This window comes from Schistocerca americana, chromosome 2 (genome assembly GCF_021461395.2).
Source record: "Schistocerca americana isolate TAMUIC-IGC-003095 chromosome 2, iqSchAmer2.1, whole genome shotgun sequence".
In the NCBI taxonomy this organism is placed as follows: domain Eukaryota; kingdom Metazoa; phylum Arthropoda; class Insecta; order Orthoptera; family Acrididae; genus Schistocerca; species Schistocerca americana.
The window spans coordinates 569,985,184-570,012,717 of NC_060120.1; the positions used below are offsets into that span (position 1 = coordinate 569,985,184).

General features: G+C 41.6%; 1 protein-coding gene across 1 annotated transcript in view; it reads left to right on the forward strand.

The window, feature by feature from the left end:
• LOC124593801 (protein lin-54 homolog) overlaps positions 1-27,534 on the forward strand; it is a 276,607-nt gene that overhangs the window by 81,348 nt on the left and 167,725 nt on the right. Inside the window, exon 4 of the mRNA XM_047132149.1 lies at positions 22,953-23,177. Within this exon, the coding sequence (XP_046988105.1) occupies positions 22,953-23,177 (225 nt within the window). The remainder of the gene's footprint in view (positions 1-22,952; positions 23,178-27,534) is intronic.

Consider the following 27,534-nt stretch of genomic DNA (forward strand, 5'->3'; position numbering starts at 1 on the left):
CCCAGAAAGTGAATTTCCTCGGTTGTTCAGCTGTTTTCCCTGATGGAGTTAACAAAGTGTGCCTTGCAGGACAGTTTACAGATTGTGTTGTGGAGTTTAGGGCATTTTATATCCAGTAGACCAGTTGATTCAGCTCATCCATGACTCCTTACAGTGGCTTCAGTACTGTGGCAAGAAGGTGATCTTTTGTTGGGTACCTGGACACATCAGGATTCGGGGAAAGGAAATAACCGACAAAACACGATGTCGGGACGGTGTTGTATGCAATGTGCTGTCCCCACGCACTCTGTCACATCATTGTCTGACTGATGAATTGCGCATCAGTGAGAAACTGTATCATTGGAGATGGCTGGAAACAAACTGGTCACTTAAATTGAGTACACAGGCTTGGTAGACTTACTGCTGACGATGATGATGATGATGATGTCCTCCTTGCAGTGTCCGGTGACAGCGACTCCGTCAGTCATTTAGTCCATATTGTGGTGGGCTCGGATGTGGCTTGCAAAAACTAGCTTTGCTTTTGAAGATCTGGTCGCATGAAGTGCAACACAGTTGCTCAGTGGATTTATATGTATAGATGTAATTAGGCTTGGGCTTGGATTTGCGGAGCTTTCGTTTATCGTCCAGGTTCTTTAGGCGGATATGCTGGAATTGTTCCACACTCTAGTGTACAGTTAAGCACCACTCTGATCAGTGGAATGCAAGCTCCTTCCAACATTTGATCAGAATGCCACAGGCTGTGAGGTGGCGTTTGATGGTGTCTTTATATCACAGGTGTTGGCTGCCTTGCCGCCGCTTTCCATACGAGAGCTCTGAGTAGAACACCTCTTCGGGAAGTCTACTGTCGTCCATGAGTATTATATGGCCACTCCATATCAGTTGGTGATTCATTAAGAGAGCTTCAATGCCAGGCAGTTCGATGTGACACAAAATCTCTGTGTTTGGAACACGGTCTTTCCATTTCATGCGGAGAATTGATCTCAGACAGGGGAGATGAAAGGTGTCGAGTCTCCTAATACAAGCTTTATAATAGCACCAGGTTTCAGAGGCATAGAGTAAAGTTGGTGATATTATTGCTTTGTAGACCACAATTTTAGTTTGTAGTCTGAGATCATGTGATTTCCGTACTTGGTGATTCAGTTTGCTGAAAACTGAGGCTGCATTGGCTGTACGAGCTGCAATTTCTGTTGTCAGGCTGTTGTCGCTTCTAATTTGGCTACCTAGACATTGCTGACATTACCGATGGAAGGAAGTGCTGTTCACAAGATTGCGCCTAGAGTATTGCCCTTAAACACATGATTTCCTGCTCCAGCAGGAGGATCCATCACCTTGTGAAGTTCGTAGAGTGCCACTTTCTGGTCACCATATTTTGGCTTCATGTCTCTCATATACTGACATAAGGACAGCCTTTGGTTTCATTGGAGGTCTGCCCACCATTGTTGCTGGTACTGACACCAGTGTTACATGGGTTCTGAAATTTTGTGAACTGTTTTGAGCCTCATCCCTGAAAGTGCTGGGGAGTGAAGGCAGTCTTAAGTACATTATAAAATAGTTCAGTAGTGGTGATAGCCTTTGTCCCCCCCCCCTCCCCCCCCCCCCCCCAACCCAATCAATCCTCCTCCCACAAGAATGTTGAATTTTGGTCAGGCCGCTAATGACCATTGTGTTAAGTGGCCTGTATTCAAAATATAATAATACAAGTGTTGGAACTTAAGTAGTGGCAACTAGTTATTCACACCCCCCATGAACCATGGACCTTGCCGTTGGTGGGGAGGCTTGCATGCCTCAGCGATACAGATAGCCTTACTGTAGGTGCAACCACAACCGGGGGGGGGGGGGGGGGGGGGGGGGTGGTATCTGTTGAGAGGCCAGACAAACATGGGGCTCCTGAAGGGGGACAGCAGCCTTTTCAGTAGTTGAAGGGGTAACACTCTGGACGATTGACTGATCTGGCCTTGTAACACTAACAAAGACTACCTTGCTGTGCTGATACTGCGAACGGCTGAAAGCAAGGGGAAACCACAGCCATAATTTTTCCCGAGGGCATGCAGCTTTACTGTATGGTTAAATGATGATGGCGTCCTCTTGGGTAAAATATTCCGGAGGTAAAATAGTCCCCCATTCGGATCTCCGGGCGGGACTACTCAGGAGGACGTCATTACTAGGAGAAAGAAAACTGGCGTTCTACGGATTGGAGTGTGGAATGTCAGATCCCTCGATCGGGCAGGTAGGCTTGAAAATTTAAAAAGGGAAATGGATAGGTTAAAGTCAGATATAGTGGGATTTAGTGAAGTTCGGAGGCAGGAGGAACAAGACTTCTGGTCAGGTGAATACAGGGTTATAAATGCAAAATCAAATAGGGGTAATGCAGGAGTAAGTTAGATAATGAATAGGAAAATATGCTGTTTGTAGTAGCTTACCTGCATTCCTAGTGAACGCATTATTGTGGCCAAGATAGATACAAAGCCCACACCTACCACATTAGTACAAGTTTATATACCAACTAGCTCTGCAGATGATGAAAGATTGATGAAATGTATGACGAGATAAAGGAAATTATTCAGATAGTGAAGGGAGACGAAAATTTAATAGTCATGGGTGACTGGACCTCAGTAGTAGGGAAAGGAAGAGAAGGAAACATATGGCATGGGAGTAAGGAATGAGAAGTAGCTGCCTGGTACAATTTTGCACAGAGCATTACTTAATCATAGCTAACACTTGCTTCAAGAATCATAAAAAAAGGTTGTATACATGAAGAAGCCTGGAGACACTGGAAGGTCTCAGATAGATTATTTAATGGTAAGACAGAGATTCAGGGACCAGGTTTTAAATTGTAAGACATTTCCAGGGCCAGATGTGGACTCTGGCCACACTCTATTGGTTATGAACTGTAGATTAAAACTGAAGAAACTGCAAAAAAAGTGGGAATTTGAGGAGATGGGAAATGGATAAACTGAAAGAACGAGAGGTTGTAGAGAGCTTCAGGGAGAGCATTAGGGAACGATTTACAAGAATCGGGAAAAGAAGTAGAGTAGAAGAAGAATGGGTAGCTCTGAGAGATGAAATAGTGAAGGCAGCAGAGTATCAAGTAGGTAAACAGACGGGGGCTAATAGAAATTCATGGGTAGCAGAGGAGATATTGAATTTAATCGATGAAAGGAGAACATGCAAAAGGCAGCAAATGAAGCAGGCAAAAAGGATTACAAATGTCTCAAAAATGAGATCGACAGGAAGTGCAAATTGGCTAAGCGGGGATGGCTAGAGGACACATGTAAGGATGTAGAGGCGCATATCACTAGGGGTAAGATAGATACTGCCTACAGCAAAATTAGAGACCTTTGGAGAAAGGAGAACCACTTGCATGAATATCAGGAGCTCAGATGGAAACACAGTTCTAAGCAAAGAAGGGAGAGGAGAAAGGTGGAAGGAGTGTATAGAGGGTCTATACAGGGTCGATGTTCTTGAGGACAATATTATGGAAACGGAAGAGAATTTAGATGAAGATGAAATGAAAGATATTACACTGCGTGAAGAGTTTGACAGAGCACTGAAAGACCTAAGTCAAAACAAGGCCCCGGGAGTAGAAAATATTCCATTAGAACTACTGACAAAACTCTACCATCTGGTGAGCAAGATGTATGAGACAGGCGAAATACCCTCAGACTTCGAGTAATATAATAATTCCAATCCAAAAGAAAGCAAATGCTGACAGATGTGAAAATTACTGAACTATCAGTTTAATAAGTCACGGCTGCAAAATACTAACACGAATTCTTTACAGACAAATGTAAAAACTGGTAGAAGCCGACCTTGGGGAGGATCAGTTTGGATTCCATAGAAATGTTGGAACACGTGAGGCAGTACTGACCTTCCAACTTCTCTTACAAAATAGATTAAGGAATGTCAAACGTACGTTTCTAGCATTTGTTGACTTAGAGAAAGCTTTTGACAATGTTAACTGAAATACTCTCTTTCAAATTCTGAAGGTGGCAGGGGTAAAATACATGGAGCAAAAGGCTATTTACAATTTGTACAGAAACCAGATGGCAGTTATAAGAGTCGAGGGGTATGAAAGGGAAGCAGTGGTTGCGAAGGGAGTGAGACAGGGTTGTAGCCTCTCCCCAATGTTATTCAATCTGTATATTGAGCAAGCAGTAAAGGAAACAAAAGAAAAATTTGGAGTAGGTATTAAAATCCATGGAGAAGAAATAAAAGCTTGGAGGTTCACCGATGACATTGTAATTCTGTCAGAGAGAGCAAAGGACCTGGAAGAGCAGTTGAACGGAATGGACAGTGTCTTGAAAGGAGGATATAAGATGAACATCAACAAAAGCAAAACGAGGATAATGAAATGTAGTCAAATTAAATCGCGTGATGCTGCGAGAATTAGATTAGGAATTGAGACTATTTAAGTAGTAAAGGAGTTTTGCTATTTGGGGAGCAAAATAACTGATAATGGTTGAAGTAGAGAGGATATAAAATGTAGACTGACAATGGCAAGGAAAGCATTTCTGAAGAAGAGAAGTTTGTTAACATCGAGTATAGATTTAACTGTCAGGACGTCGTTTCTGAAAGTATTTGTATGGAGTGTAGCCATATACAGAAGTGAAACGTGGATGATAAACAGTTTAAACAAGAAGAGAATAGAAGCTTTGAAAATGTGGTGCTACAGAAGAATGCTGAAGATTAGATGGGTAGATCACATAGCTAATGAGGAGGTACTGAATAGAATTGGGAGAATAGAAATTTGCAGCACAACTTGACTAAAAGAAGGGATCGGTTGGTAGGACGTGCTCTGAGGCATCAAGGGATCACCAATTTAGTATTGCAGGGCAGTGTGGAGGGTAAAAATCATAGAGGGAGACAAAGAGATGAATACACTAAGCAGATTCAGAAGGCTGGAGGTTGCAGTAGGTACTGGGAGATGAAGCAGCTTGCACAGGATATAGTAGCATGGAGAGCTGCATGAGACCAGTCTCTGGACTGAAGACCACAACAATAAACAAACTTTTCTTTGTCCAGGTGTCATACAACATAAATAACTGAAACTTCCTGGCAGATTAAAACTGTGTGCCTGACCGAGACTCGAACTCGCGACCTTTGCCTTTCGCGGGCAAGTGCTCTACCAAATGCCCCGTCCTCACAGCGTACTACACTCAGTTGGTAGAGCACTTGCCCGCAAAAGGCAAAGGTCGCAAGTTCGAGTCTCGGCCCGGCACACAGTTTTAATCTGCCAGGAAGTTTCATATCAGCGCACACTCCGCTGCAGTGAAAATCTCATTCTGGAAACATCCCCCAGGCTGTGGCTATGCCATGTCTCCACAGTATCCTTTCTTTCAGGAGTGCTAGTTCTGGAAGGTTCACAGGAGAGCTTCTGTAAGGTTTGGAAGATAGGAGACGAGATACTGGCAGAAGTAAAGCTGTGAGACCGGGCGTGAGTCGTGCTTCGGTAGCTCAGATGGTAGAGCACTTGCCCGCGAAAGGCAAAGGTTCCGAGTTCGAGTCTCGGTCGGGCACACAGTTTTAATCTGCCAGGAAGTTTCATATCAGCGCACACTCCGCTGCAGAGTGAAAATCTCTTTGTGGAACATAAACAACTATTTGATTTCAAATATTTTGTCTTTCGTATGAGAAAACACTTGTAGGAAAAAGCAACAAAGTAAAAGTATGTGGTTGTGGCAGTGTGAGGTTAGAGTTTAGGTGTTTGTCATCCAAGAGGAAAACAAAAGGAACTGGAATTTTCTACCATCAATTATCCAGGGATTTTCAGCACCAAAAAGTGTCGACTGTGGTGGTGTTACTGAAAAGACCACGTTCACGTTTCATGTGCTACTGTATGTTCACTACATTTTAAATCAGATGTTGTATCTAAGGTCTATGAGCAGAACTGTGGCTATACTGTGAAAGTTCCAAAACCATATGCTGTGCCAACTGTAAATCTTCCGGTTTGTGCAAGTGTGTGTATGGATGTTGAAAGTCGATTGAAAGAAAGCAAAGAAGACAGGTTTCAGGTAAGAAAAAGCCTTTAAAAGTCACTAGGGACATTTAAAGTCTTATCAGTCAGGAAACGGGAAGTCGATCAATCCATACACAGTAAGTAGAGATTAATGAATAAATGTGAATTGTTGTTAGATGGTCTTATTTGTAGCAACTCTTTAATGGACCTTGTCCATATCAACATCAACTGATCAGTTGATTCTAGAATATGAACTGTGACAGCTCGTTACGAAATTACAAGAACTTGAGCATAAGAACAAAAAATTTGCAATTATATGTAGTGTTTTAAAAGTGAGGGCAAGACTTGTGTGAGAGAAACTGGTCTTCCACTAGAAACAAAAAGTACTATAAATTGCCTGCAAAGAATCTGGCATCTAGTAAAGTGAGAGATGTTTTGTGGAAGATTTTCTTTGAAATGCAAGTTAGCTGTTTGCTCTCTGAAAAGTTCAGATTCCAACTAGAAAAGCATGATATGTGTAAAGCATTGAAAATTACCACTATGTAGGAAACATTAGAATTTTTTTCCACACTTTGCAATTTTGACTTTAGTGAAATGGTCCTCTTTTTGATTCCAGTGTGGCCCACGATTGTTGAATGATGTTTTACTTGTGATGACGCTGAGGGTTAAGCTACTTGTCACTTTGAGTCGGTGCAAATCTTGTCTTTTGATTAAATGAAAGTTGATGGTAGTCAGACATTTAATGAATGGATTATGTTACAGGGCCACTTAATGATTTGCTTATTGTTACGGTTTGTACATTGTGTTGAGATTTGAAACGGCTGATGTATAGTTTGTGCAAATCATATGAACAAAGTCTTAGATAGGTGTGGGAAGTGGAGGAAGCAAGCTTTGCCCAAGATTCAGACACACAACATTTTGGGTTGAAGTCGACTGACTTCTGCCAAGTTAGAACTAAGGAGACCTGGTTCAGCACATTATGTGCAAATAGCACAATGATTTTGATGTTACAATGACAAGTGATGTTTCTAGACTAAATAGTTTCAGTTGTAACACCCACTTTGGACCGCAATGTTCAATGCACAAAAATAAATTCTGGAGCAACAGCAAGAGGTGGTGGTAACCAAAAGTCCATCATTTGTTGCTCTCGACACAGCATAGTAGTTGGCACTAATGAGTCAGGTAACAGCAACTGATGTAGGCAGAGCCACAAGGCGATATCATATTTGACTCACTACAGAAGCTCACATAACTGGTCTATGATATCAGCCTTGTACTCACTGCAGACAGATGTACGCTAAATTACACATATTAGTATGTCTGTGTCATCCACCTGTTTGCCTGGGAGATGTACTTAACCCCCCCCCCCCCCCTCCCCCACACACACACACCACTTGAACCAGCATGTAGGTCCAGTACTTGGCTTTGGAACTGTAATGGTTACTATCGTCACCCTCCAGAAATACTCTCTCTTCTTTCTCTCTACGCTGTAGCTTGTGTTATATTGCAAAACTCTTGTGGTTTCCAGGCTTTCTGCCGGAACTAGGTCAGCCCTTTGTGAGCCTCGGCTGGTGTCTGTACATTGGTGTGCACGGGCATTGTTATTTCATGGGTTCCTCTTCCAACCGCAGTAGAAACGGTGGCTGTTTGAATCCATTTAGACTCTGCAGTAACGATATGCAGTCTTCACCTCCCACCCCCCACTGGTCTCCTATGCTTTCTGCATTTACTGCCCTTCTTAGACAGTTCCCTCCTCCCTTCCTTCTCCTTGGGGATTTAATGCCCATAACCCTCTGTGGGGAAGTACTGTGATCACTGACCAGGGCAGGATTATTGAAGACCTGTTGGCAAGGCTTGATCTCTGCCCCTCAACAGTGGAGCTCCACTTCAGTGAGGCAAACGGCACTTTCTCGCCCATTGATTTTTTCATCTGTAGTCCTGGATTACTCCTCTCCATTCAGTTGGGAGATCACTCCAATTTATGTGAGAATAATCAATCCCAACTGCTTCAGCACACGATGGCATTGGCAAGTCAGTATGGAGTTTGACCAATGCCATCCTTTCAGCAACTGCTTCAGCAATTACATTTTCCTCAGGTTCTTCCCCATGGAAGACTGTCCCTTCGTGGACCCCTAAAATTGCTGCAGCTATTAAAGATCATGGTCAAGCTCTCCATTTTGACCACCACCTGACCTTTAAATGGCTGAATACATTGTCAGAATGCCAGAAATGTATTTATTGAGTGTGATATGTCACTGCCATGGGCTGCACACTGCCTCTTCACAGGCATGGGCGAAGATCAGGCCTCTATCCTCCTACAGATGCCCTGGAAATTAATGTGAATTATGTTCGTCACTGGCCTGGACTCTTGCTGAGGAATTTGCTCGACATTTCGCCCAGGCCTCAGCGTGGGCCTAGTATCTGCCTGCGTTCATTCTTCTCAAACACTGTCTGGATGACACTCTTTGTCTTTAATTCCCCATTGCCTGGGGCCTTATAAAGCCCTGTTCAGTGAGTGGTAATTCACTAGCGTCCTTGCTCTCCACCCCAACATGGCTCCTGGACTGGACCGGGTGCACAACGAAATGCTTAAACACTTATCAGTGACTAGCCAATGTCATATACTTGTCGATTACAACTGTCTTTGGAGCGAGGAGGAATTCCCTTGCCACTGGCGAGGAAGTGTCGCTATTCCAGTTTCGAAATCAAATGAACAGCTATCATCCAATCAGTTTAACCAATGCCCTCTGTGAGTTACTTGAACGTGTGTTGAGTCAAAGGTTGTATTAGATCCTTGAATCCCAGGACCTTTTGGCTCCGACCTAGACTTCACAGAGGCCATTCTACTGTGGGTAATTTAGTCTAGCTGGAGCCTGGTATCCGAATGGTTTTTGCCAGTATTAACACCTTGGTGCAATCTTCTTTGCTCTGCATAAAGCTTATGATACCACATGACACTACCACACCCTTGCCGCCTTACATGAGTGGGGCCTCTGTGGTCTGCTCCATATTTTTATCCAGAATTTTCTTTCATCTTGCACTTTTCAGGTACAGGTTGGTGCTTCCCATAGCACCTCCCATCTCCAGAATGGGTTTCCACAGGGTTTTGTTTTGAGTGTCTCTCTCTCTCTCTCTCTCGGGCTTTTACTCATTGTTTCCAACTTTTGGCTGCCAAGAACTGTATTACGCATTTGTCATCACCATGTAGTCCATCTCCATCCGGACTTGTACTTTGATGGCCAGTCCCTCAATGTGGTGGACAGCAGTCTTTTTTTGGGACTAATGTTATGCCTGGTTGACATGGCTTCCCCATCTAGGTCAACTGAAGCAGACATGTTGGTCACACCTCAATGCTCCTCAGTGCCCCAACAATACCAACTGGGACACAGACAGCTCTGCTGTGCTACAGCTCTGCAAAGCTTTGGTCCAGTCCTGTCTATAACATGGAAGTTGTGCATACGGCTCGGCATCCCCTTCAATGTTGCAGATACTGGATGTGATATATTATTGTGGGGTAAGAGTGGCAACTGGCGCCTTTTGTACTAGCTCCTTGAGCAGCCTCCTAACAGAGGCAGCAGCTTCTTTCTACATCTACATCCATACTCCGTAAGCCACCTGACGGTGTGTGGTGGAGGGTACCCTGAGTACCTCTATCGGTTCTCCCTTTCTGAGTGTTTTGCGCAATAGGTCCTTCTTTGGTGTGTAGTTTTGTTGACTTGCCTGTGGAGGGATTCAGGACATCATAGCTTTGGAGGGATTCAGGACATCATAGCTTGTCCCCTTTAATCATTAAACCAACCAACCAAACAACCACTGTAGTGGAGGACAGCACAGTGGAAGCTGCCAGGGTCTGGGCGATGTCACAACTAAAGCCCCCAGGAAGACATCTGAAGCAGCCAGGGATGGCAGTGCCAGATTTGGAGCTTCTCACTTAGGCCCAGGGACTAGTTTGAGTGTAGTTTCCCATCCAGGATTCGCCAGGATTACTGTTTAAACCATTGATGAAGCCAGTTTGATCCATGGCGTTTCTCTCAGCTTATGATAAGGAAAGACCAGGCAGCTAGCCTCAGGTACCTGGGAGAGGAGAAAGCTGTGACAGGGCTGCGACAGTGGGAGATGATGGACTCCCGGACAAAAGAGATGCAGGCCAAGGGCCCACAATGAGAGCTGATTGCTTCACATGTGGTGTGGTACCAACACCAGCTGGTACCTCTGTCCTGCGACAGGCTCTCGGAAATGCTTCTGAAATGTGTGCACGCACACTGAGGTATTCACATGGGATGGAATGGACTGGCTGTGTCTGCTTTGTGTACCAGGGGTCGAGACAAGGTCCAAAAACTGTCCTGTAAGAGCACCTGAGGAAGCTCTGCCAGGCTTTGTCCTTTGACGGGCATGAACCTGCAAGAACCTAGGAATGTTATTCACTGAAGCCAGTTTAGTAGATCCTAAAACTTTCAGCATTTGCAGTTTAAAATTTTGTTCTGACAGCTCATTTGAGGCTGTATAGTATATATGATGTGCATCCTTTATTGTGAAGATCCACTACAAGGGTCCCATTGTTGTCAGCTGGAAGATGATTACATACAGGATGTGCGAGAAGATGCCCACAATGATTAATCACATAGACCCCAAAAGGAACCTGGAATCTGGGCATGAACACACTCCTGTGGATATGTTGGTGTGGGCTACAGGGTGCAGCTGATTGGTGTATCTGGCAGATGTTAGACTGTCACAACATTTTTGTGTTGCAAGGTCAGTAGATATAGTGTCATGCCAGTTGCTTGAACCTAGAAATCTCCTAGTGGAACTGAGGCACAAATTCAAGCATCCGACATTCAAGAAATAGCAGTATCACTACCCAGCACCATTCTTCCTCTGTAAGCACTCACCTTGCCTGACCTGAAATTGCTGCCACTGAAGAAAACTAGAGTGAAGGCCTAGTGGATATGCACCAGAGAGCTGGGAAGACAAGCCTGCCAGGTATACTGCAGCACCAGGTGAAGAAGCGCGTCACGCTGAGAATGTGGAGCAATGTCTCCAGTTAATTATCTGTTTCCTGGCAAACAAATTCATGATCTGTACCTGCTGGATGGCTAGATGGCGCATTTGCATTATAATGCTGCACAGAAGTAAAGTAACAAATGGAATGTTGGAAATTTGCCAAATGTTGTTGTTGTGGTCTTCAGTCCTAAGACTGGTTTGATGCATCTCTCCATGCTACTCTATCCTGTGCAAGCTTTTTCATCTCCCAGTACCTACTGCAACCTACATCCTTCTGAATCTGCTTAGTGTATTCCTCTCTTGGTCTCCCTCTACGATTTTTACCCTCCACGCTGCCCTCCAATACTAAATTGGTGATCCCTTGATGCCTCAGAACATGTCCTACCAACCGATCCCTTCTTCTGGTCAAGTTGTGCCACAAACTTCTCTTCTCCCCAGTCCTATTCAATACTTCCTCATTAGTTGTGTGATCCACCCATCCAATCTTCAGCATTCTTCTGTAGCACCACATTTCGAAAGCTTCTATTCTCTTCTTGTCCAAACTATTTATCGTCCATGTTTCACTTTCATACATGGCTACACTCCATACAAATACTTTCAGAAATGACTTCCTGACACTTAAATCTATACTCGATGTTAACAAATTTCTCTTCTTCAGAAACGCTTTCCTTGCCATTGCCAGTCTACATTTTATATCCTCTCTACTTCGACCATCATCAGTTATTTTGCTCCCCAAATAGCAAAACTCCTTTACTACTTTAAGTGTCTCATTTCCTAATCTAATTCCCTCAGCATCACCCGATTTAATTCGACTACATTCCATTATCCTTGTTTTGCTTTTGTTGATGTTCATCTTATATCCTCCTTTCAAGACACTGTCAATTCCGTTCAACTGCTCTTCCAGGTCCTTTGCTCTCTCTGACAGAATTACAATGTCATCGGCGAACCTCAAAGTTTTTATTTCTTCTCCATGAATTTTAATACCTACTCCGAATTTTTCTTTTGTTTCCTTTACTGCTTGCTCAATATACAGATTGAACAACATTGGGGAGAGGCTACAACCCTGTCTTACTCCTTTCCCAACCACTGCTTCCCTTTCATGTCCCTCGACTCTTATAACTGCCATCGGGTTTCTGTACAAATTGTAAATAGCCTTTTGCTCCCTGTATTTTACCCCTGCCACCTTTAGAATTTGAAAGAGAGTATTCCAGTCAACATTGTCAAAAGCTCTCTCTAAGTCTACAAATGCTAGAAACGTAGGTTTGCCTTTCCTTAATCTTTCTTCTAAGATAAGTCGTAAGGTCAGTATTGCCTCACGTGTTCCAGAGTTTCTACGGAATCCAAACTGATCTTCCCCGAGGTTGGCTTCTACTAGTTTTTCCATTCGTCAGTAAAGAATTCGTGTTAGTATTTTGCAGCTGTGACTTATTAAACTGATAGTTCGGTAATTTTCACATCTGTCAACACCTGCTTTCTTTGGGATTGGAATTATTATATTCTTCTTGAAGTCTGAGGGTATTTCGCCTGTTTCATACACCTTGCTAACCAGATGGTAGAGTTTTGTCAGGACTGGCTCTCCCAAGGCCGTCAGTAGTTCCAATGGAATGTTGTCTAGTCCTGGGGCCTTGTTTTGACTCAGGTCTTTCAGTGCTCTGTCAAACTCTTCACGCAGTATCATATCTCCCATTTCATCTTCATCTACATCCTCTTCCATTCCCATAATATTGTCCTCAAGTACATCGCCCTTGTATAGACCCTCTATATACTCCTTCCACCTTTCTGCTCTCCCTTCTTTGCTTAGAACTGGGTTGCCATCTGAGCTCTTGATATTCATACAAGTGGCTCTCTTTTCTCCAAAGGTCTCTTTAATTTTCCTGTAGGCAGTATCTATCTTACCCCTAGTGAGATAAGCCTCTACATCCTTACATTTGTCCTCTAGCCATTCCTGCTTAGCCATTTTGCACTTTCTGTCGATATCATTTTTGAGACGTTTGTATTCCTTTTTGCCTGCTTCATTTACTGCATTTTTATATTTTCTCCTTTCATCAATTAAATTCAATATTTCTTCTGTTACCCAAGGATTTCTACTAGCCCTCGTCTTTTTACCTACTTGATCCTCTGCTGTCTTCGCTACTTCATCCCTCAAATCTACCCATTCTTCTTCTACTGTATTTCTTTCCCCCATTCCTGTCAATTGTTCCCTTATGCTCTCCCTGAAACTCTGTACAACCTCTGGTTCTTTCAGTTTATCCAGGTCCCATCTCCTTAAATTCCCACCTTTTTGCAGTTTCTTCAGTTTTAATCTACAGGTCATAACCAATAGATTGTGGTCAGAGTCCACATCTGCCCCTGGAAATGTCTTACAATTTAAAACCTGGTTCCTAAATCTCTGTCTTACCATTATATAATCTATCTGATACCTTTTAGTATCTCCAGGGTTCTTCCATGTATACAACCTTCTTTCATGATTCTTAAACCAAGTGTTAGCTATGATTATGTTGTGCTCTGTGCAAAATTCTACCAGGTGGCTTCCTCTTTCATTTCTTATCCCCAATCCATATTCACCTACTATGTTTCCTTCTCTCCCTTTTCCTACACTCGAATTCCAGTCACCCATGACTATTAAATTTTCGTCTCCCTTCACAATCTGAATAATTTCTTTTATTTCATCATACATTTCTTCAATTTCTTCGTCATCTGTAGAGCTAGTTGGCATATAAACTTGTACTACTGTAGTAGGTGTGGGCTTCGTATCTATCTTGGCCACAATAATGCGTTCACTATGCTGTTTGTAGTAGCTTACCCGCATTCCTATTTTCCTATTCATTATTAAACCTACTCCTGCATTACCCATATTTGATTTTGTGTTTATAACCCTGTAGTCACCTGACCAGAAGTCTTGTTCCTCCTGCCACCGAACTTCACTAATTCCCACTATATCTACCTTCAACCTATCCATTTCCCTTTTTAAATTTTTTAACCTACCTGCCCGATTAAGGGATCTGACATTCCACGCTCCGATCCGTAGAACGCCAGTTTTCTTTCTCCTGATAACGACATCCTCTTGAGTAGTCCCCGCCCGGAGATCCGAATAGGGGACTATTTTACTTCTGGAATATTTTACCCAAGAGGACGCCATCATCATTTAATCGTACAGTAAAGCTGCATGCCCTCGGGAAAAATTACGGCTTTAGTTTCCCCTTGCTTTCAGCCGTTCGCAGTACCAGCACAGCAAGGCCGTTTTGGTTATTGTTACAAGGCCAGATCAGTCAATCATCCAGACTGTTGCCCTTTCAACTACTGAAAAGGCTGCTGCCCCTCTTCGGGAACCACATGTTTGTCTGGCCTCTCAACAGATACCCCTCCGTTGTGGTTGCACCTACGGTACGGCTATCTGTATCGCTGAGGCACGCAAGCCTCCCCACCAACGGCAAGGTCCATTTTTCATGGTTTGCCAAATAGAGAGCGTAATAATGAAGGTGGTACGGTATATGCCATTGCAATTTAACCTTGCCTTCAAAAATGGTATGGTCAGTTTATAGTAGGTGATAAGATGAAATTTATAACTACTTAAAATAATGGTGAAAATTTATGGACACAAAAAATTATGGCCAATGCTTCCTTTTCAATCTGAGATTAATGCTCCTGAACTGGAGTAAGTATCTTTGATGTAAATGCAATTGACTTCTCTGTTCCACCCTTCACAGAGAACATTCAGGAGGATTACAGTTTCTAATCTGTGTCGGACCATTCAGATTTATATTTTCTATGTTTGACTCTGAGCTTCATTTCTTCCTTTTCTAGAGAGAACCATCCCACTGCATTGTAGGAATGCTTCTGTGGTCGACATCAGTGTCAGTTGATGCTGGACAAGTCACACGGCAGGGTGCTGATTGGAGGGCTAATTTTAACCCGAGCTATGTGCTTACATTCTCTGCAAAAAGGGTAACCTTAGTGTAGAGAGAGCTAGGGGAGGAATGGCAATTTTTGTAAACAATGTTTACTACTTATTGCTCCTCTTCCTCACAACTAGCCTACAAGCAGACACTGTATCAACGCACATGCTTCACAGGTTGACCATATGTTCCCTCTGCCCGCCACAGTAAGAAGCTAGACAATGAAACTTTCCATGCTCTCCTTACTCAGCTCACCCCCGCCCCCCCCCCCCCCTCCCCCCTCCTTTGTCTTCTGTAGTGATATGATTGCACAGTGTTTTTTGGGGATCTGCAGCCATCTACCCAAGGTATAGATCAATTTGAGAGCCTTCTCATGTGTGTGTCCATTGAATATAGAGTGGACATGCACTTCAGCACTGCAACAGGATCATTCACTGCTATCAATCTCTCGGTTTGCTCTCTGGCCCTTGCATGCATTACTTAATGGGAAGTGGTCAATTACTTGCACCCAAGTGATCATTTCCCAATGTGGTTTTAACTGCCAGTCAGAATGGTGTCTGAAAGAAAACCACCATAATGGGTGCTCAGCAGGGCAGAGATTATGTTCTACATACAACTTGCAGGATATGATATAGGCGAATGTCCAGGAATTGCTGGATCATATTACCAAAATGATCCACCATACTGCTGAAGCATCCATTCTACATTCTTTGGGTCAGGTGAAAAGAAAGCCTGTCCCTTGGTGGAGCAACTAATGCTGCTGTTCAATCTAGATAAGGTTGGTAGCTCTGTGTAAGTCCAGGTGCCCGCCAATTGCTGAGAACTCCACAGTCTTTCGGGTATCAAGGGCAAAATGTCACCTTGTTATTAATGAAAGGAAAAAAAGATTATGGCAACAGTTCTTGAACACCATAAACCATTCCACTAAGAATACAGTTGTGTGGGGGACCACCAGGAGAGTTTCTGGAAGAGGAGGGAAGTGCCTAGTTACTGCTGTAATGGGAAATTGAAGTCTCCTGACCAACCTGCAAGACACTACCCGCACTATGGTGACCTATTTTGCCACAGTTACCTGCACTGCCAGTCAGTATTCGGCTTTCCAGTGCTACAGGGTGGCTGCCAAGAGGGGCTGTTGGGACTTCAGCTACACCACTGTTGAAAAATACAGCTGCCCCACCGAGCGAGGTGGCGCAGTGGTTAGCACACTGGACTCGCATTTGGGAGGACGACGGTTCAATCCCGTCTCCGGCCATCCTGATTTAGGTTTTCCGTGATTTCCCTAAATCTTTTCAGGTGAATGCCGAGATGGTTCCTTTGAAAGGGCACGGCCGATTTCCTTCCCAATCCTTCCCTAACCCGAGCTTGCGCTCCGTCTCTAATGACCTCGTTGTCGACGGGACGTTAAACACTAACCACCACCACCACCACCACCACCACCACCACAGCTGCCCCTTTTCCGTGTGGATGCGGGATTCTGTGTACTCTGCAGCTCATGGTATGTCGCCTGGTCACAATAGGGTCCATTATATTGTTTTACAGCTCCTCAGAGTGAAGCAAAGAAATCCTCTTTGCCCTTTTTAACTTCATTGAGTGTCAGGACACACTCCTGACTCATGGCGAGAGGCAATTTTAATTCTCCTTTCAAAGCCTGAGGGGGACTGAGATGCCCAGATAGTTATTGTAGTGTTGCCACACTAGCCGCGTGGGAAAGACAATGGAGCAGATGGTCAATTGCCACCTAGTCTGAACCTTAGTCTAAGCAGTCCTTTAGTTGCTTTCAGTGTGGGTTCAGGAAATATCACTTCATCTTTAATAATCTGTCCCTTCTGGAAGTGGCTAAACAACAAGAAGGCCCATAACATCATTTGGAGGCACAATATCCTCAGGCAGGTCCATGAAGTGGGGTTTTGAGGATTTCTTCCCAACTTCGTGGTCTTTCCTGTCAACATGATATTTTAGATACAGACTCTGTAATAGTCCTCTGTGATCACTTTGAGCAAGAGAACAGTGCCCCTCAACGTAGTGTTTTAGGTGGGACTGTCTTTGTTGGGCGAATCATCAGTTGTCTTTCTCGCCTTTAGTCAACTTTTTTAAACATTATCACCTTTTTCAACCTTTTTTATCTGTTTAGGAAGAAAGTGAGTTATTTATTTTTTGTTTGGAAGTTTCTGTATTCATTATCGTTAATTTGACTTTGTGGAATGCTCCAATGATGAAAATATATAAATTTTAACCTGAGAGGCTTCTGAAATTTGTGACAGATTATTCATTTTTTCTTTTTTTTTTTTTTTTTTTTCCTTCTTTTACATTTTTCCTTTTTTTAGTTACAGTCAAATGATCATCTATTATGACTGCTTCTTTTTTTCCCCGGATTCTAATTTTGCTGTAGTAACAAAACTGCTGCTGCGTTTGTTCAGTTTTGAAAATAAACTGTTTGAAATGAGAAAATGTAAATCCCATAGTGACTGGATTGAAGAAGACAGTTTGAAAAGTAAAGTCTCTGTATAGGGAGAAAAAAATTAGTGAAAGTGAGCTACTTTGCTGTGTAAGTTCGTGCTCTATTAATTTTGAGACAAAGCTTTCGGGCAATTTTAACAACTCATTCTGAACGAAACATGAATGTAACTTTGAAACTAAACGTCGACCCCCATCACTTATATTTACAACTTTCAGTTCAGACACAACCTTAATATATGCTGACAGTATGGACGTTAAATATTGAGGATAGTTCCATCACTGCTGAATTGATTTGGACAATGGAATTGGTAATTTCCATTGCTCTATGGATTCATCAAATGATATTTGTAATGTTTTTGAGATGATGATCTGTGATAGTGTTCGCTTTTGTCTAAGAAAATGGGATACCTAGTAACTGATGGACTGGCACCATATTTCTGGGAACATATGTTAGATGAAGCATGTTTGTAATATTACACATTGATTTTCGATGAAACTGTTAAAGTTAAAGGTAAAAAAGAATTACAAACAACCTTGACATTTTGGTGGGAGAGTAAGTGTTCCATAAGAATACGTCTTCTAACAACTTTCTGAATTTGCAAAGTGTATGGTGAAATGTTGGATCAGAAATTATGTTAAGCACTTTCTGAAGTCAACTTGTCCCTAATAAATGCCTTATGTGGCATCACATGGACCTAACATCAATGAAGAAGTGTTAAAGTTTTGAGATAATGATGTCCAGAAGACTCGAGGCAGACAACGTATAAACATTGGAACTTGTAACGTTCATACAATGCATAATGACTGTGAAGTGTTTAGGTGAAGAAGCATCCAAATTTCTGGTCAATATTTACTGTTATTTTGGTAGTTGGCCTATTTGCTGGGAAGAACTTTAAGGAATTCACTCTAAGTTCAACATTCCATATCACAAGTTCTTGAGGCATGCAACCACATGGTGTCTTACATTAGGACCTTTAGCCAGCAGGATTTTGGAACAGTGGGATAGCATTCAATAATACTTTCTTAAGTATATGCCCTTAAAAAAGAATTCTACGACTATTGAGTCCAAATCCTACAGTGCCATTGTGAATGCTTTAAAAAAACTTGTCAATGAAAGCAGAACCTCATTTCATAATTTCATCTGTAGAACTATTCAGTAAGTTTGCTCACTGTTTGCAAAGCCAAACACTTTTCATCACAAGTTGCACACAGAAATAGAAAACATGCTTCAAACCTTTTGACTTCATATTGTGAAGGTAGAGGAAATTGAGAGCATTTCTGAATGATGAACCCTTTACATCAGGTAATCTGCTTTCTTTTGATCTAGTTGTTAGCGGGCAGGTAACTAAAGAGCCTGGTAAAGTAGAAGGACATGATAAGGTGTAGTTTTTAAAGAAAGCCCATAAACATTAAGTTTTTAGACCCCAGAGGAAAAATAAAGATCAGAAGGTTTCAAAAATTGACATTTGATGTCTGGCAGGATTACTTATTAGACAAGTGGGAGGTTGGACCATTTGAAAAAGATGACCCAGATTCAGATAACAAAGATATTGATAGTTACTGGCAGCAGTGGCACATCTCAAAAAGAGATTCATCACCCATTAAGTTATGGTATCCAGATGTTTCAAAATTTGTTAAGGCTTCTGTTACATCATTCCCTGGAAGTGCAGACACAGAAAATATTCCATTTTGAAGCACACCTTAGGAGAAGACAAAGCAGGGATGACCAAAAGAATTTTAAACAGTGTTTTGATTGTTAGCAATGCTTGAGGACAGTACAACCATTTTCTTTCTGTGTATGGACAGCAAGCACATGCAAATTATACTGCTTATAAGGAAGAATGTGAAAAGAAGAAAGGAAAAGAAAACTTGAAATAGAAGAAAAGCAGAAAGACGAACAAAACCAAAGCTATTCGGAAAAGAGGAGTAAAAAGACAAATAAGATGAAAAAAATCAATTGACTATGAGACAACTCCCTGAAAGACAACAGAAAAGAACGCCGACTATCTAAGGAGGCATGAGAACTACTCTCTCAAGCTTCACTTAAAAAGGTGCATGAGACTGCACAAATTGTGAAGGTAGAAGAGGCAGAAACAATTATGAAAAATCCTGAAAAGAAAATCTAGTATGTTTACTTCATTTTGTGCTTAGATTCCTAAGAAACAGTATCCCAAAAATATTTTGTTGATTTTCTTTTGGTACTGAAGTGTAGAATGACACAAATTGTAAAAACTTTATGTATATTTTGTTTGTGAATTACTGAGTTAACAGTGTACCTGCATGTATTAATAAACCTGTGCAACGGAAAAAAAATGGCCATACCCTGTCCAGGATCATAATAGATAAATTTATTTATTAGGGTGTTAACCAGGATGTTGTCAAAAATGAAAACAATTCACTTCTGTCCCATCTGTTTATTGAAATAATTTGTCACATTTAATAAACTTTTCAAAATATTATGTCACACTTCTCACCATTTTTAAGTGCCTTGTGGCTCCTTACCCTCTCTTTGCATAGCTTTTAATAGTGTAATGTTGACAGTTACACGTGGTGTCCAGTGTTCTTTATTTTTTGTGATTTGTTTGTCTTTTGTTCCTCTTTGATCCTTGCAATTACAAATCGTCAATTGCAAATGACTATTCGGTGGTTGAAGGAATGAGCAGAGAGAAGGGGTTTAATTTCTAAACCAAGAAGTCTGCATGCATTCTTTTTAATCATTCCTGTTCTGTTTTAAACTATTATGAATTGAGGCTGGGGTACAATTTTCATACGTTTAATGACATGATGAGGTTTCTGGATCTCAAATTACACTATGCTAGTTGGCACAGTGTAGGGACCTGAAAAGATGGTCCTTCAAAGCAAGTGCACTTTAAAATGTGGTAGCTGCAGTTCACAAGGAGCAGACCAAACTTGTCTGCCCAAGTTTTTCAGCGACCAAACAAAATGAGATTACCACTGGTGGAGCAAGGAATAATTCTATCAGTTATGAGTATGGGAAATGGGAACTTACGTATGGAAGAATGAAGAAATGGATGAGAAGTTGAGAGAAGCTGTAATGGTTCGAGGAAGGAAAGCTGTAACACTGTAATTCCTTATGGCATGCAATTTATACACAAGTTTACAGTATTGTTTAAAATTTCAAAAAGTATATCATCAGGAATAATTTTAATGCCTCTTGTGGATAAGAGGTGGCCCTGCACAAGAAGTAACAATGTTTACATTACACAAAATGAGAGAACAAGGCTCTTTAATGTGCACCCAGATACCAGGTGGGCTCTTTTCACTGCAAAACCACCTTGTGTAATGCACTTCACAGAGTGAACCTTTACACGATGAGACTTGCTTTGCAAAACTGTTGTGCAAAGGTATTTTACATAACATAAATTCACCTTAATGATGTAATAAACTTGTAAACAGTGCATAAATAGTAAATTTTGTATGTTGAGACATTTTATTTGTGACAGTGCATTAGAGCTTTGTACCACGTGCTCCCAGCTCAGCTCCACTTTGCTGGTGACACCATTCCAATGGACAATTACAGATCATCCAGCATTGGGCCCAACCTTAGTAAGAGGGTTGCTCAGAAAGTAATGCACCACTTTTTTTTTTTTTTTCTTCAACTATTCTTTACTGAACATAATGAGAGTTGCACACATGAAGGAATGGTGTTTTATCTACACACTCTATTTTTCCACATAATCTCCATCCCATTCTGTGGCCTTATCCCAGTGCGAAACAAGGGCGTGTGTGACCTATTGGTACACATACTTTTGAATATTCAAGAGTGTGGATCATTGTATCCACACTTCCATTGCTGATTGACGGATGCAGCGACAATTGCCGAGTCGTAATGCGTCTGTCATCGCGAATGACACCAGCAGCTCGCTCTGCTGCATATCAGGTGTGACAGCCATGGCTGGGCTCCCCGACAGCTGCAAATGATGGATCTCTGCCGAACCGCCTTCTGATGACCTCACCCTCTATGCCCAGGGACTAACTGTACTTCTGTCAACAGCAGATGCTCCATATACTTTTCACAAGTGTTTGTGAATATTACCCACAGTTTCTTTCTCTGCAGTGAGAAATTCAATATTGGCATGTTGCTTATAACGTATATCACCTACGGACGCCATTTTGGAACTGTCCTACAGCTATGCTATCTGTTGGAAGTGATGGAAACTTGGTGTGGTCACTCAAGAGACTTCAAATAATACATATATAACATTTTCCATTCACAGCATTGTTTTCAGCTGAGGCAAAAAAATGTGGTGCATTACTTCCTGGGCAACCCTCATAGAATAACTCCATTTCTAGTTATGACTTATGAAGACAGGCAGAAACAACATGAGAAACAATAAATATGGAAAAAAGCTACATGAATAATACAGACGAGTGTGGACTTTAAGCATCATCACCCCACCTCTCCTCCCTCCTGCACCTTAATTATTCATGTGACAGTTTTGAATGTTTTAACAAATGATTGTGTGTATCAGGCACTATGAAAGCTGTTGAAAACACACAGTTGGAATCATTTCATCATATTTTTAAAAATTTTCTGTTATGGCTGAGTTAGGATAAAGCTGCAGCTTCCTACAAGAAATCTGGAGAAAATCCCTGTCCACCTTCATGAAAGCAGTCAAAAAACAGAATGTACAAAGTTATCGTGGGTTTAAATTTTGGGCTGAGTGACATGCTTATACGAGCCCATCACCTTACTGTTCTTAGGTGATAATTTTAAGCAACCAGTTGGTACATAATTTGGATGGACTTAGCATGTGAATCTCTCTTGTAAACAGTTTTGCACTTGAAGCTCCATAAATATTTTGTGGAAGGTTATTGTTCATAAGGTTCTCGGTGATCAACATTAGCCAGGTTCAAAGCCTGTCACACACTGTCATTTGCAGTATTTGAGCAATTTCCAGATAATCTGAAATATCAGTAACATTTTCTTCCTTATGGTTTGCTCAAATGTGTAACGTGCTATTTCAACAGCATTATGGTCTCTCACCTTAAAAGGCTTACTACAAACATAAAAATGAACATGCTCATTCCTTTTTACTCATATAGTGACAAATTGTCCAATTTGAACAAATAGCATTAGTTTGATGAAACTTGGGAAATTACTGAGCTAAAGGCTTATATCATGCTGCTGAGAACGTCATCTAATCAGTGCCACTTCTGGTCATTTTTCATAGCCACTTCATTTTTAATTTTGATTAAATTGCCATTTTTGGACTGAAATATCATTTTGGCAACTATTTGTATGTATTAGATCCTTCTTCTGGATTTACTTGCATCTTATTAAAATGATACCAACAGGATTTACTTCTGGTGTAAGAATAAAAATATGAAATAGGCAGCTTCTGTATTTACAACTACAAACTATTGATCTTTATGTTTCAGCTACACTTTCACACTCATAAAGGCTTGTTCTTGTGTTGCTGTTAGAGTATTCCATTTAACATAAGGTGTCCACTTATACAGAAAATTGTCATTTGTTTACGCATTGTATGATCTGTGTTCAGATTTCTCCTGAATTGATATTCTCCTCCTCATTTCTTCTCTTTTTGTTTTATGTACTGATAGTACGTGAGTATTATATCATCGCTCTTTTTTTACTAGTTTTGTCTCTCTATTTACAGAACATTGTTGTTAATAAGTTTGTAACATCTCCAGTAAAAATGCCAGCCAAATTAGTAATGCCAGCATCTACAGTTGTGAAGATTCCTACAAAAATTCTGCCTGCACCTACAAGTATGCAACAATCTCTTGGGGGTGTTGCAACAGTTTCTGGTGCTACATCAGCAGTTTCAACAGTTAATACTAGTGTCAAGCCACTAAGCCCTCAGAAAGTCATCATTAGGCAGGTTAGTGACTTTTTTTATTTAGCATATAATCATTAGTTGCATAAGAGAAACAAAGTGACATCGAAAGATATTTAAAACTGTTGCATCAATAATAACATTATGCAAAAGTAAGTAGCTTCTTATGTTCGACCAAGATTATAATAATTGATTGATCAGTGGTGCTATGGTAGGGATGTTCAGCGTCTGTTGTTAATCAACTCCTGCAACGTTTCATTTATGATGCACATGAAGATGTTTTATTTTCAATCATTTACTCAGGTGTTGTATATTCCTATCAGTACCATATACTTTCATACGATTTCCTGGCAACAGGTTCAGAGTGATGCAAAGGAAGAAACCTTACAGATGTCATAATTGTGTGCTGACAAATAAGAGCCTACATAAGCAACAGGGTTTTCATCATTTAGGAAAGCTGGCAGGTAATAAAGTAACATTGACATAATGAGCAATAAGCAAGGTGGATGGTGGAGACAGGTGATGTTACATACTACCTTCCAGCAAAAGTTATGTTAACTGTTTAGAGGTTAGGCATTTCATTATTTCTTGGAATACTATACACAATCCGTAGGCAATTTCATAAAGGTTAACTAGTTTGTAATATTGCTATTCATGAACATATCCAATTTAAATTACAAGGTGCCACAATGAACAAAAACTTAACTGTCATTATAATTGTCATGACACTTGACAGCACTTCCATCAGATCGTGTAATAAGGAACTATAATATAAGGAAAGAATATTAAAGATAATATAGACTGATAATTAGAAGTTAATAAAAGTCAAACAAAACCTGGACCTTGTGAATTCAAATCAAATATAGATAAGTGTTAGAAATGACTCAAGCTGTGTGAAATGAGTTTTTCCTCAAAATTCATGTAATCTGGGACATGTACTATCTATTAAAAATGTTCCGAGACAGATTTTATCCCTGGAGTGTAAGTGACGTTTGTGCAGTAACTATAGTGACAGTTTGAAGTAACAGCTACAAACAACAAATGTGCAATTAGCCAGTCAGTTGTAAGCGGGCAGTGTTAAGTAATGGATGTATGACTGCTTTGTATCAATGTCGTCATGTTACAAATTACAGTGGAGCAATATCTCTCAATCAAGTGTTAATGATATTGTCAAGAACGTTCTTAAGAAGATAAAAGTGTGTGCAGAGTTTGTCTTGCACACCTTGATTCCTGAATGAAAGCTGATATTTGGGCACCTGCTGGAAGGTGATTGAAATGTAAAATGTGGATAGTTCTTTTCTGGCATAAAATTATCATGGATGACAAGACTTGGTGTTGTCAATACTGACCGACTACAGAGTGCACAAAGTCAATGCAGTGACAAAATAACAGACATTCAAATCAGTGTGACACTTGAAACGATCAGTATCCCAAAGAAGGACTTGTTTGATAATTTCACATGGTTGTATGAAGATTCTGTGCATTGTACACAGGTGGGAGAGACTGTTTAGAACACATGAAGCATTAAAACCAACGTCTTAATGTTTCTCTATTTTTTAAATTAATCCATTGTTGAAACTTCTTGGATTGATGGGTAGGAAGTTTTTTAGAATGTCCTTAGTAGTTGCTGATACTTTTTCTCATGTGCCTTAAGACAGGTTACATACAAGTAGTGTGCTCCTCATACTTTTAATAAAAATCTCAAAGCCAATAGCAGTGGCAGTGGCATGGTTTCCATGTGGACTGCCTTGAAAATGGAAGGTCCATGGTAGTTTAAAATATTGTACTTTGGTTTTGATCCAAGCAACAATCTACTGTTAGAGCCATATAAGCACACCTCGGAGCTCTGTTCAAAGCTTCACTATGTCACTAACTCTCCTCTGCTCTTCTACATATCCTACGTACTTTTCCCTTTGAAGTATTTAGCTAGTAAGGTGTTGGGAACAGTGTAACATCCGGTCAATCCAGCAATGAAGTCAGTTTGGTATGCCAGCTAGGACAGTGAACACATTACAGTATGATAAAGTAAAGGGAAATCATGGCTGGAAAAAAGTAGCTCAGCAGGATGGTGAAGGTTACTTACAATGTATACTATCAGCAATGACAAGGTGTACATCAGCTCTTTAAGACAGATTGTGAGTTGATGTTTGTGTTAGGGTACAAGGGGCTCGCTCCTATGTCGCCAAAATTGTTTAGATTGTCCTACAGATTTTTCTTTGGGAAGCACTTACACGTCCTCCAGTCAGGATCCTTTCCTCTGTGCTTTCCATATTTTTGGAGCCCTGAAGAAAGACATATGTGGCTGTAGATTCGATTTGGGCAAGGAGATGCACCCAAACATTTTTCTATAAAGACATAGACTATCTTGTCTCACTGTGTGATGAATTTATTAATAGTTATGGCAATTAATTTTGAAATAACAAACAATTTGCATACTTTTTCCATCTCTCATTTTTGCTTGACTGCCTCTAATATGATCATAATAGATTGTTTTGTATGATAGTTGTGATTGACTGAGGATGTGGGACACATGGTGTAGCTCAGTGTACAATTTCTTCACTTTTACATGGCACCATCAGGGGGTTAAAAATATAAAAACACTGGACATGTTTCTGCAATTATCGAAAACATGCTCTACGACCCCATCCAGAACTGCTAAGTTTGGTAATGTGAACTGGGGGATTACATTATTAACAGTCAAGCTGTCAGGATTTAATGAGAGAAAGAAAGACTGTTCGTATAATTAGTGGCTGGTATTCACCTCAACGCACACATGATTGCAGTCTCAGGCAACTGAAACCACACTGCGAGCAGCAGCACCACCAGTGCATTATGCGAATGGCAACTGCGTGGGGGTAAGGAGGAGGCTGGGGTGAGGAGGGGGAGGGATAGTATGGTGGGGTTGGTGGACAGTGAACTGCTGCAGTTTAGATGGACGGCAGGGGAGGGGGAAGTAGTGGAAAAGGAGAGAAATAAAAAGACTAGGTGTGGTGGTGAAATTATGGCCGTGTAGTGCTGGAATGGGAACAGGGAGGGGGCTGGATCGGTGAGGACAGTGACTAACGAAGGTTGAGGCGAGGAGGGTTACGAGAACTTAGGATGTATTGCAGGGAAAGTTCCCACCTGCGAAATTCAGAAAAACTGGTGTTGGTGGGAAAGATCCATATAGCACAGGCTGTGAAGCAGTCATTGAAATGAGGGATATCATGTTTGGCAGCATGTTCAGCAACAGGGTGGTCCACTTGTTTTTTGGCCACAGTTTGTCGGTGGCAATTCATGCGGACAGCCAGCTTGTTGGTTGTCATGCCTACATAGAATGCAGCACAGTGGTTGCAGCTTAGCTTGTAAATCACATGACTGGTTTCACAGGTAGCCCTGCCTTTGTGGGCTAGGTGATGTTAGTGACCGGACTGGAGTAGGTGGTGGTAGGAGAATGTATGGGACAGGTCCTGCATCTAGGTCTATGACAGGGGTATGATCCATGAGGTCAGGAATTGGGAGCAGGGGTTGTGTAAGGATGGACGAGTATATTGTGTAGGTTTGGTGGGCGGCGGCATACCACTGTAGGAGGGATGGGGAGGAAAGTGGGCAGGACATTTCTCATTTCAGGGCATGATGAGAGGTAATGGAAACCCTGTCGGAGAATGTAAATCAGTTGCTCCAGTCCTGAGTGGTACTGAGTTATGAGGGAATACTCCCCTGTGGCCAGACGATGGGCCTTTGGGAGGTGGTGGGAGACTGGAAAGATAAGGCACGAGAGATTCGTTTTTCTACAAGGTTGGGAGGATAATTATGGTCAGTGAAGGCTTCGGTGAGACCCTTGGTATATTCAGAGAGGGACTGCTCATCACTGCAGATGCAATGACCACGGGTGGCGAGGCTGTATGGAAGGGACTTCTTGGTATGGAATGGGTGGCAGCTGTTGAAGTGGAGGTATTGCTGGTGGTTAGTAGGTTTGATATGGGCAGAGGTACTGATGTAGCGATCTTTGAGGTGGAGGTGAACATCTAGGAAGGTGGCTTGTTGGGTTGAGTTGGACAAAATGAAGCAAATGGGGGATAAGTTGTTGAGGTTCTGGAGGAATGTGGATAGGGTGTCCTCACCTTGGATCTCTAATATTGTTACATTCCATCCTGGGTTTTTCATTGCTTGATTTTTGCCTGATGGCTTTTCTTCGATCCTAACCCAGTGCTGTTTCACTTTGTTACTATTTTCTGTTGCATCACTATACTCAACGTCTTTCCTGTTTTTCTCTCATCACTTTACAAACTGCACTGCATGTTCTACTTACGAGCCACACTGTATCAACTGTCTCGGCCGCGCACAGCAGACGGCTACAAGACCACGCTGATTGTTGGTGCAGCATTGTATGTCCCAAATTACTTCCGCTGATATAATTGAG